Below are 12438 nucleotides of genomic sequence, written 5' to 3' on the forward strand. Positions count from 1 at the left end.
TCTTACATCATCACTTTTATTTCCGTGGTCAATACCAGCAAGTTATACATCATTTTAAAGATTATTTTCTCAACAAAACGAATATCTCATTAATTTACATTGAATAATATGCCCCAATAAGCAATTGCCAATAGTTTGTGAGAAAGTCTCAATTTTTACAAACACATGTCCTACCTGTTTGCTGTTTATGACGGACGAAACGGCTTTCAATCTGTAAATTCTTGAGCTCAGTCTCTCCGTAAGGAACCATTGAAAAACAATATCCACTTGTATTTTTCCTGAAGTTATCCGATTTCGAGATATTGTCAAGTAAACAAAGTTTTCTTCTCTGATGATATTCAGGATGAAGGCTCGTCCGGCGCATTTCTCCGTCCATAACAAATTACCTGTTTGACTTATAAGATGGTGTTTGGCATCGATCTTTTCTTCAGACTGTTACCTACAGAATGAGACCATCCACGGTCTTTTTACAGCCGATGCAAAAAAAAAGTGCTGCTTCCGACGCAGGCATTAATCTTGTTTTTAGCCACATAGATCATGCTAGCAGTGACATAGCAGACTTTGATTGACATATTATTCTAGCCAATAAGAATAGCTTTAGAATGAGGGGCGGGACTTAGGGGTCCCACATACAGAATCGTCTCTATTCTCGTGCGTAAAGGCTGTAAGAAGCCAGATTTTTCGGCAGGAGGCAACTAGATTTTACGCATAACGTTTTCTGATTTTATTAGCCTTTTTGGACGTGCATTTTGTTAGATATATGTATTATTATTATACCAATACAAAAATAAAAATATTATAATTTTTATTTATTTTTCAATCTCTATATGGAAAATTCATGGGTAAACTCATATTTACACATTTTCACATACATTGTTTTTAGCAGTTATAATAGGTATTGATGGCCTACAAAACATCAAAATGTATGTTTTATGATCATAGAGGACCTAAAATTGTAATAAAACAGTTTGGCACAGTTGGCACATATTTGGATCACTTGTTCTGAATATACTTTTTGATACAAAAAGGTCAACAGCACCAAAATGCCTGTTCCTAGAGATCTTAAACTTTACACAGTTGTTGTCAACAAGATAAACATCATGCAGTGAACAGCATAAGCACATAATGAAGTATGTCTTGCTCAGGACCATTACAAATTGACAATATTCAGGCAAGACTAAAAAAAGGATGTTTTGTTTACATTTGGGCTTCTGTAGTGTAAGTTCTAAAGCTCTGACAGTGCATATATTCATATGCACATCTGCAGAAACTAGAAGGCCTAAGCTTTCTAATGATGCATCACACTTGCATGTGGGCTGTAAGATCCTCTTTTAATAAGCAATGCCATTTGGGTACGTCCAACCATTGTGCACAGGGCGAAATAGGTGGATGGTAACAGGTTAAACAAAATTCATTCATCAGTGCTTGTAAACAACGAATACATGGCTTTTACTCGAGTACATGACTTTTAAATGTATACATTAGGACAGGGTAAATTCAACTCTGAGTGATATAAAGTCAAGATTCTAAGAATAAGTATGAGATTGAAAATGCCTTTCAGGTTGAGGTCGAAACGTCTTGATTTTATTACTTTGTCCAACTTTCTTTGAAATTTTGTTTTACGATCGATTCCTTCCTGATGATTGAGTGATTACATCAACATGGGTACATGTCTTAATAGGAGTACTTGACTTTTTCTTAGATACATGACAGGACTGCTTCCTCTTCTTCGCTGTTGATGTCGAGCTCCTCGTCCGCTGTGCCTCCAAATTCTTCCTCCTCTTCTTCAGTGCTCTTGTGTAGGCTGCGTTGTGAGAGGAACAGATTCTGCTGGCGCTGCAGTTCACACAGCTCCCTTTGCAGGCGCTCCAGATGCAGTGCGCGCCGACTCCTCACAGCACGGCGGGAAAACGGATTCAATTCATCAAATGCCACGGTCGACAGTCTCCTGCAAGAAGATGGTACTACATTACAATAAAGTTACTACTAATGCAACTGCTGCTACTACTGTTACTACTAAATTTCCATGCACGGATAATAAAGTATACCTTAACTTTAACCGCTAATGCTGCAATTAAATACTCATTAACTACCTACTGCTCTATAAACCTGCTACTATTGTCATTTCCAGGACTAAACCAGAACTAAACCTAAGCTCACCTGTAGTCCAGGACTGTTTTAGGGAGGACTCTTAAGTACTGGTGTAGTTCCAAAGCCGTGGACAGCTGGAGGATCTCAGGCTCCTTTAGTTTGAACATGGCCAGGCTGAACCGGAACAGAACCTACCAGAGAAATAGTAGTGGAAGTTAAAATCAATGTAGTTGTAGTTGAAATAATCATTAATTCTTACCTACCTAGTGTAAGTATTATATTGGTCAAATGTATCCTGTATTACAATAATTTGCTGTAGGACTATTAACAACAAAAGTAATTAAAGCCGCGCTAGCTCTCGCCACCCGCGCGACCGCCGTCCCGAAGGCGCTATAGAGTCAAGTCGCGACGGATATTTTTGCGAGTTCCATTTTATTTTATTTTTGCCATGTTCGCAAGATTAAAAAGAAGAGCCCAAGAGATTATAATTTATCGCAACCCAAATCTTTACATCTAAAACAAACTATACTTTAACTTTTTATCAAATAGTTATAAAACAGAATCAAAGCGAGATAAATCATGGAAATAAACTATAAGTAATTATGCACAATTCGGATGGACCAAAACCGTAATTATGTTTTGAGTTCAATCTGGGTGCGGTGTTTTCATTTTTCTGAAGCGTGCGCAAACAGTGATAACATAGCCTATAGGGCAGCCATCACCAAATGGCGGACCCTGTTCCGGATCCAGACCGAGTGATGATTCTGTCCGGACCCGTGACCGGTGGTAAATTCACGAGATAAAGTCATTTTCATGGAGCATTTTTTTTGTGTACGGCCTTGGCTATATTGACACGGCGCTGCTACTCCAATAAATACGACAATACGGCATGTCCGGGGTTCCGCGGACCTGCACGGGGCTGAGCAGCTGTCAGCTCCGCCGCGCGCCGCTCCCTCTGCCGCGCGAGTGAGTGACTTCAGATCAACAAGTCTACCGCCTTAATAAAACTGTTATTAATTCTACAGCGTGCACAGAACACGATACTTATATATATGTATATATATCTTCCTCTTCCTCTTGTAGCCGGCTTCCGCCTGCCTGATCTTCCTCCTCAGCTCCTTTTGCACAGTCCTCAGCTCCTCCTTGTTCCCTGACCTGAAGGCTTAAGGTGTATATACGATAGTCCACATTCAGGATAGAAATGTGTCTATACACAGTCCAATCGGTCCTTCCCTTCTTTTGGTATCAAGGATATGATGGCCTCTTTCCAACTCGGAAGGAGGAGTTTTCTTGAGTGCCCAGTTAAAAGTTGCCAAAAGGAAAGGAGTAAAGCAGCTGTAATGGAAGAAATGGGTCATGTCATGTCATTCTGCTGTTGTTTTAGGCCAGGACATGTCACGGAATTAATATCTGTGTTTTTCTCCTGTGTACAGATGATATAAGAATATGGGGTCCTGATTATACTGATTATATACTGTCCAGCGCCTCTTAATCAGCCAGGTTAAGGCCAATTAATGCGTCAGGACCTGATTCTGTGTGGAAACAATCTTCGATTAACCTCTGAAGAGATAGCTGGACCCGTCACAGACGTGATCGTCTGGTCTATCTCTTTTGGAGCTGATTTGACTTGTGATTATGTGTATACGTGTCAAATGTTTGTTACCGTCTATAAAAGGCATATTTTGTAATTGTAATGTCAGCTAGGGACAGACCAATCTTGTCTAGGGAAAGTGAGGGTGTTTGTCCATCGTGCAAAAGTGAATAAACCTCCACCTTTTGAAAGAGACCAAGAGACTCTGTTTCTGCTTCAAGTTATTTCTTGGTTACCCTTTACTTGATCATTGTTTACAGGAAACTGCCGTAACACAGCGGTCACACCACAGCGTTCAATTTGCGCCTGACGCAGGAGTTGGACGCATGTACATTTCAAGGCAGACGCCTCGGACGCTTGCCAAAAAAATAAACTCACTAGCAGATACTCGTCCGAGGCGTCCAGCACACATGCACAGTGGAGGAGTTGTTCAATATTGCTTTTCTCAGCACCTCCAAATCTGAGACCATGGATCTCATCCGGGAAAAGGTGGCCCTCTCCAGGTGGGTGGGGAGTCCTTGCCCCAAGTGGAGGAGTTCAAGTATTTCGGGGTCTTGTTCACGAGTGAGGGATGGAGGGATGGACCATGAGATTGACAGGCAGTTTGGTGCAGTCTGCATCGGACTGTTGTGGTTAAGAAGGAGCTGAGTCGAAAGACAAAAATCTTGATTTACCGGTCAATCTACGTTCTTACCCTCACCTATGGTCATGAGCTTTGGGTAGTTACCAAAAGGACAAGATCATGGATACAAGCGGTCAAAATGAGTTTCCTCCACCGGCTGGCTGGGCGCTCCCTTAGAGACAGGGTGAGGAGCTCAGTCACACGGTTGGCGCTGCTGCTTCTCCAGGTACTCCAAGAGGAGCCAAGTGAGGTGGCTCGGGCATCTGTTTTGAATGCTCCTGGGCGCTTCCCTGGGGAGGTGTTTCGGGCATGTCCCACCGGGAAAAGGCCCCGAGGAAGACCCAGGACATGCTGGAGGGACTATGTCTCTCGGCTGGCCTGGGAATGCCTTGGGGTCCCCCCTTAGGAGTTGGAAGGAGTGTCTGGGGAGACGGAAGTTGGGGAGTCCCTGCTTAGACTGCTGGACAACATCATCTGCAAACAGGAGTCCAACACACACTGGGAACAGGTCTGCCTTCAATGTACACACAGCTCCTGCTCCGGTCATACAGGGACCGGACAGCCCTTAGCAAAGGGCCCCAGACCCCATACTCCCGGAGCATCCCTCAAAGGACACCACGAGGGACACGGTCGAACGTCTTGAGCACGCGATGGAGAGTATAGAGCTGGTCTAGTATAGAGTATAGTGATGGTGCACTGTCCAGTACCCCTCCCAGGGACTCCAAGAAGGCCGGGTAATTTGCACTTCTGTTCGGCCCGTAGGCCGACACAACAGTGAGAGACTTGTCCCCAACCAGAAGACGAAGGAACGCGACCCTCTCGTTGACTGGGGTGAACTCCTACACATAGCGGCAGAGCTGTGGGGCTGTAAGCAAGCCCACACAAGCCCGCCGCCTCTCCCTGCCGCCCAGATATCTCTGCACTGGTTCCTTACGGATCCTCCTGCAAGCTGGTGGGTCCAAAAGTGCTTTTTATCATCGTGCTTGTATCAGTTATGATGTCGGTTCAGTACTTAATTGTTGAGTTTGTGTCACTCAAAATGTTTACATTGTGCCTCTACTTCATATTCTAGGTGAAGGATATTAATTATTTTAATATCGCCACTATGATAATTATGCTCATGTATTTCTGTATATTGATACAGGTCACACCAGTCACACCAGTATAGCAGTGGTAGTTGTAGGGTCTTTTCTATTGGACAATTGTAATTGGAAACTAGTTTTTTTTTTGTTTTTTGTTTTTTAACCATACCATATAGGTATAGTTTTATTCGACTCATCAAACAGCTGGTTGGGGATGGAAATTGGCAGAGTCTGGAATGAATAGTAAAATCTGGGCAAACAAAAGAATATTTTTAATAGATTCAATCCTTTATATTAGACTGAACTATGAAACAAGGAGGCGGGTCCAAGCACTGCCCTGCAACCCCTCTTTGCAAAGTCATTGGATCTGTCAAGTGGCTGCTAAATTTAATTCTTTATGTTGGACTAAAGAATTAAATGGCACTGTTGGGGTGCATGGTGGCAAAGGTGGTTAGCGCTCTTGCCTCCCAAGAAGGAGATCATGAGTTCGATTCCCGGACCAGACCAACATCACATGATCTCTCTGGGTGGAGTCTGTATGTTCTCCCCGTGTTACCGTGGGTTCTTTCCGGGTTCTCCGGCTTCCTCCCACTGTCCAAAGACATGCATGTGTTAGGCAAAATTGGTGACTCTAAATTGGCCCTAGTGAATGAATGTGAGAGTGAATGGCTGTCTGTAATGTCTATGTCTCTGTGTTGACCCTGCGATGAGTTGGCCACTGTCCAGGCTCCAGTCACCCGGTAGAAAATGGATGGATGTTGGACTATTGTAAAGAGCCCCAATATATTTGTATTATTAAATAATCAATTTGAAAATTGCGCAGTATATAAATAAAACTTCCATCTCTGTAGGACCTGTACGTCTCCAGGACTCTGGGATGAGCAGGTCGGATCACTGCTGACCCTTCTCATCATGGACACGGACTATTTGAGCCACTCTCCTCTGGCAGGAGGCCACTCCTCTCCAGCAGGAGGCCCCTCCCCTCTGGAGCATTACGGTCCATCCGGACCAGAACCTCTTGCCACAAGAACAGTTTATTTCCAATGCCGTTGGACTCATGAATGCACCTGCCACTTAAACAACTATTCAAAGTAATAACTATTAATTTGCATTTTGCATTTTACAATTCACAATTGTTAATTTTTTGCGCAATTTCCGACCATCTGTAAATTTTTGTGTACATACTGAGACCAAGTTTATTTGTATTTTAATAGTACATTTTTAATTATATTTTTAAGTGTTTTTACCCCATAGGCTTTATTAAACAGGACAGTTTAGTGTGAAATGGGATGAGAGAGAACGGCGGACATGCAATAAATTGTTGGAGCTGGAATTCAAACTCACGACACTGCAGCCGGCTGTACATGGAGCCTGGCATGTGTGCTAAAGATGGCTACAGATACTTTAAAAATCCAGTGCAAGTAACTATGTAAGTACAAATAATACTTACATAGTTACTTGCCACCTCTGAACCTGAAGTGCTACAATCACTGTTATTACAACTACCTTGCTTCCCTCGTACAGGAAGGCATCCCACAGCGGCAGGAGGATGTGGCTGGGCAGGACCTCCACGAACACCACAAGGAACCAGGTGAAGGTTGCGGAGGACACATCCACCCCATACCTGTCCAGGTGAGTCGAGAGGCGAGGCAGCTTCTCACTCAGGAAGTCCTTCAACACAAACTGGTCTGCCTGGGAACAACCAATTAGGGGAGGAGTCAGAGAGGAGCAGAACATCCTGGGATTTGAATTGCCTTGCCAATATTAAAAAAAGAACAAAATACAAGCTAGGCAGAATAATATAATTTTAACCAAACAACACCAACTGCAATAATTGTTTGAATCCTTCTACAAGAAAAATATTCACCGAAATATCAGGGAACAAAGAAATACAATCCTTTCTGGATATTCCAGGAAATGAAATGACTAAAAAACTGTATCCAGGGAGAGATGTGATAAAAATTTCAGATCCCGTAACACCTGGGAAGGATCGACTTCGAATTTGATCCCATACTTAAGTATACGTAAAAGGATTGTAACTATAAAAATTTATGTTTTTCCCAGATTTCTCTGTTCCAGACTCCCAATTTCCATTCCCAACCGGTTTGATGAGCGGAAAATTAAAAACAACAGCTGCTTGCCAATGCCCGAGTGTGTCAGATCTTGGAAGCTAAACATGACCCAGACTGGTCAGTACTTTGAGACGACACTGGAGATCGTTAGAGGAAATGTTGTTGTGTCCTTACGCCAGACACTTCACCCACATTGTCTAGTGAAGCGTTTTGAAGGTGGAAAAGCATTATATAAATACACTTTAATGAAAATATAATGTTTTAACAATATCACCCTGAAGGGCTTGCAGCACAAGACACAGAATGTTCCAACATTGAGTTAGGTCTTGTGGACGACCAGTGCTGAAGGGCTAGAAAGACAGAACATTTGGTTTTGGTTCAGCTGAATGAATGACTGAAATGTATTTCATTTAGGCCTGAATGAGTGATTTTAGGGCAATTATTTGGCAAGGTTGTGGTGCTCGTACTGCTTTCACAGCTTCCAGACAGCAGGTGATGTCAGAGGTGACAAAAAGTATCCCAGGTGAAGGAACCTCCTTTTAAAACAGGGGTGGGCAAACTACGGCCCGCGGGCCAAATCCTGCCCGCCGGGCCTTTCAATCCGGCCCGCCAAGCTTGTCCAAGTAATATTTAAAAATATATTTATTTATTTTTTCCCTTTTTTGCCCTCAGGCATCTGTCTACACTTGTATCCTCAATAAATATGACGTCAAATGAATTAAATAATAGATTCAATAGCCTATATTTGACAGAAAAGTTATATTTTATTTGATATTTAATTTTTGGGATATTTTTTTTCACACCAATGATCGCAGGCCGGCCCTCCGCTACTTGCCTGGATTTGAATATGGCCCTCGGAGGAAAATAATTGCCCACTCCTGTTTTAAAAGTTGAGGTCACACGCAATAGGCTACCAGTAGATGTAAGGGCCTAAATAAAGAGGGGTTAAAACACAGTGTAGAGGCTTTGCAGAGAAGTTAATAAATGCAGAAAAAGATAAGGATGAACATGTACATACATGTAGTGTCTTGTTTACTCAAGCTTTAGCCACATATCACAGCACCACAAACGTTTCTACACATCTTTTTGTGAATTGCTACAATTGGCCATATGATTGTTGCGTATTAGAATTGCTACACACAGAGGCCATCATTACTTTTGTACCTTGAGACATTGCCACACGGTGGCACCAGATGTAGGAGTACTAGAATTGTCTCATGGTGACAACATATACAGTATTATTTAAGATGATCAAAATTGGTCATGTGTGGGTAATTCATGGTAATTGAGTTTTTTTTTCATATTAGGGGCACAAGCTGGACAATTCCAACAAAAAACAATAATTCATTTTCAGTCTCATTTTCTGAAGGGAGGTTCTCCACTATGTAACCCGCATTCATTGAAGGAACGTTATTTTTGCGGGTCAACTTCCTGTTCTTGTATCCCCACACTTCCTCTAAGTTACGGGGTCATGCAGTTCTCTTCCTCCTTCGTCTCCGTCTGTGACTTTGACTTTTCACTCTTGCACTTTCATCATTAGCTCCTTTGTGTCTGGGTAACTGTCGGGCCGTGCATGGAGTGTTGCTTTAGCCTATGAATATCAAGGTCAGTTTTTTTTTTTTAATTGATGGGATCCACCCTAAATATACTATAACCTCAACTCAACAACTCGACACCAGATAGCGAGCTAACAACACTAACTTGATAAAACAGTTTCTGCCGCGTTTGTTATTACGATTTTTCTCGAACTGTGGATTATACAGTACACCAAAAAAAGAAAAAAGAGAGATCATGACACATAGAACCTATAGGCCGTAACCCCAAGCTCAAAAGATGCTCAGTTTCGTACCGAAAAATCGGGCACTAACTAATTTTATCATTTTTGTAATCTCAAATATGTGTTCCTTACTGGGTAAAAAGTTCTCCGCCTGAAACTACCACAATAGCGAGATACAAGAGCCTGAAGTTGGGTAAATGCTCAGATTTGTGACTTTTTGGCATGTTTGCCATTACTTTTCAAGTTACTATTACTAGATAACTAAAATAGATGGAAATCTCAAACTCGGTCAGCACTTACACATTGGTACAAATAAAATGATTCCAGAGTATCATCAATGTAGCTTTATTATTTTCGACATGAATCAAACTGAAAAGTGCCACAAAATCCAATTTTCAAAAAAAGCTATTCAAAACTTTTGAACAGTTTTTTGCCACATTTCACAATTAACTTTCTCAAAATAATTAATAATTAATCTTTTTCAACATCAGTGTAGAATTGCTGAAAGTTGGGAAATTATCATTTTAGCATTTTGCCACTTTCAGTACATTGTACTTGTATTAATATCAAAGATAAACAGCTTAAACTTTTTCAGCACTTAAACTTTGATACTTATAAGAGGAATGTATGGTAAAAAATGTAAGATTTATTTATATCACACACACAAAAATAATCAATCCCTGCAGTGTACAAGACTCCTTTTCTCCACAAACACAAGCTCACTGTTGTTCCGGCGGTGAGGGTTATGGAAATGCAGCTGTGGGTAATCGTTTTGTAGATGATACTTGAGGTTGTCAGTCCTGAAATAAAAAAGAAAAAACTGGGTCAGTTTACAGACATATGACACAGATGACAGAGACATACCAACGGTGATATCAGCAGCTCCAAGCTTTTCAGAATTCCCACAGTGAGGGAAGAAGTTCAAAAATTTAGGATGAAGATAAATTCAACTGTATATATTCCCTTCTCCCTTTGGACTTAATCCTTCATTGTGGGATTTTTATTTGATCAATCTTAACCTCTACTATTGATCAGTTTGTGAGAGCCCGGGACTGTATCTGACACACATGTCCCCCATAGTGTGGACTAATAAAGGCTCATCTTATCTTATCTTATTAATTAACGTACCTGAATTCACTGATGTCTTGTCCTTCTTTCCGTTTAACAAGTTTGATGAAGAGCTGAACCAACTTTGTCAGCTGAATTCTTGACCAACAATTATTCGTTCATCAATAACCGTCTTGCACACACTGCCAAAACTGTGATGACACTTGATGGCCTATTCATTAAAAAGAAAATGGATTAAGGTTTGTATTACATTTCCACATTACCAAAAAAAAATAATTGTCATGTCCTGCTGCTCAGAAACATCACACACTTAATACAATCCGGCATGTGTGAATCTGTTTCTGACACTTAAAATCTATACAACAATATTTCTATGAGAAAGGGTATTGGTACTGTTGTGGAAAAATATAATCTGGCCCTTTGCCTTTTTCAATTTTTTGCCATTACAGTACCAGTATGTTGATGCATTGTAATTTAAATTATTAACTGTGACAATCATACACAGAATTATACAGTTTCTCACATTCAATATAAAACCACCATGTATATATTTCAAAGACAAAGGTTGCTTCGTGGTTATGGTAAAATGTATTGTAAAGTTTTACGCACCTTCCTCTTTGAGAGCCATGATGTTTGGTCAAGAATCTTGTGTATTCTCTGTAGCATGACTTATGGTAATGCACTTCAATGGCAACACAGTCCTTATCTCTAATATTACATAGAATATTTTCATCAGATTTCTTCTCTGCAGCTTTGCAGAGCAGACCTTGAAAAAAAGACAGACATGTGCAAAAAATGATTCATTTTTAGGTTCTAATTAATTGATTGGAACAATTGTAATAATTTAATAAACACATACCAGTGTTGCACTTTCTGTTTCCGCCTGTACCAATCTGTCTCTTCCACGCTTCCCGTAGACTTTGGTGAATCTTTCAGCCTTACAACAGACTATGCATTGTCTGGGTAAAACTTGCTGTGAAGTGTGTGGCTCTGATGATGATGAAAGTTTGGCAGATTTTGATCGCCTTTAATCAAATCAAATCAAATCAATTTATTTTTGTAAGGCCCAAAATCACAACAACAGTTGCCTATGGAGAGATCAATGAAGCAATCGATGCCTATCTCTTTCTTTCATTTTCAGTCTGTTCTTTCTCAAATCGTCTCTGTGCACCGGTTATCCTTTTCTTGTCAATAAACCGTCTGTAGCAAGTGGAATCCAAATTCACAAGGGATGTCGCGCTCGGACCAATGTTTACGCACATTTGCGGACCAATGTTTACGCACATTTGCGAAAGTTTTCCCACCGTTCTTCCGTGAATGAATTCCTGTATCGACACCTGTATGTACAACACACCGGCGGACACCCTTTTTACTGGGAGATCTTCGCCTTATGTCTTCAGAGCTATGCTCATTTGCCATTGACATGCCGCACACTAAAGGTTGTTTACATTGCGTAGTAATACTGACCGACAACCGGCGATCACCTCATTGGTACAAATGGTATCACGTGACGTTGACACCCCCGTGGCCGATGTGCACATGCGAAAGATATAACACCGCAAATAAACGCTTTTATCTCAAAATTGACAGGGATTTCGATGGAGAACTTTTTCCTGAGCTTTCTTTGTGTAATATCCAAGAACGTGATCTTAACAGATTTTAGTGCCCAAATTTTCGGACCGAGCTTGAACGATGTGGCTTTGGGGTCATGGCCTACCAGGGAAAACGTCCCATTTAGTCCACACTCTATTGAATTTGTGCCTGACCACATGGAAAACCGCAACAAGTCGGTGCAGACAAAACTGAGCAAAACAGTTTTTAAGCTTTTTTTTTTTCAAATGAATGACTGAAGCCACGGCGCCAAAACCCCCGCGGGGAAAGACAAAAGGAATGAGCAGGGAGTTACAGACCAGTACCATCCGAGCTCCAGAGCGAGTTCCATCCGAGTTTCTTTCGAAGCTCGACCCTCCATCCAGGGTCCCACCAGCAAGGTCCATGAGGCCTTGGGAGCAGGCCTTGGGCCTAGTTAGCGTGAGCGATGCTACGCTACGGGACAAAGACTTTTCCAAGAGAAGCTAATGTTCCCTCCCGGAACTAAGAAACCTGTGCCCGTTTTTAAAAACGTGATTGATGCT

At 41.5% G+C, this 12438-nt stretch overlaps 1 protein-coding gene across 1 annotated transcript in view; it reads right to left on the reverse strand.

Annotated features, from left to right (window-relative positions):
- Positions 1–1148: 1148 nt before the first annotated feature.
- Positions 1149–12438, reverse strand: part of LOC140372504 (TBC1 domain family member 2A-like) — a 54620-nt gene continuing 43330 nt past the window's right edge. Inside the window, exons 14-16 of the mRNA XM_072459615.1 lie at positions 6893–7078; positions 2161–2282; positions 1149–1948 (exon numbers count right to left, since the gene is read on the reverse strand). Of these exons, the coding sequence (XP_072315716.1) occupies positions 1699–1948; positions 2161–2282; positions 6893–7078 (558 nt within the window). The 3' untranslated portion in view covers positions 1149–1698. The remainder of the gene's footprint in view (positions 1949–2160; positions 2283–6892; positions 7079–12438) is intronic.

The sequence above is a fragment of the Eucyclogobius newberryi genome, unplaced genomic scaffold (assembly GCF_026437365.1).
Source record: "Eucyclogobius newberryi isolate DKJ021-1_F unplaced genomic scaffold, fEucNew1.0.hap1 SCAF_24, whole genome shotgun sequence".
Lineage (NCBI taxonomy): Eukaryota > Metazoa > Chordata > Actinopteri > Gobiiformes > Gobiidae > Eucyclogobius > Eucyclogobius newberryi.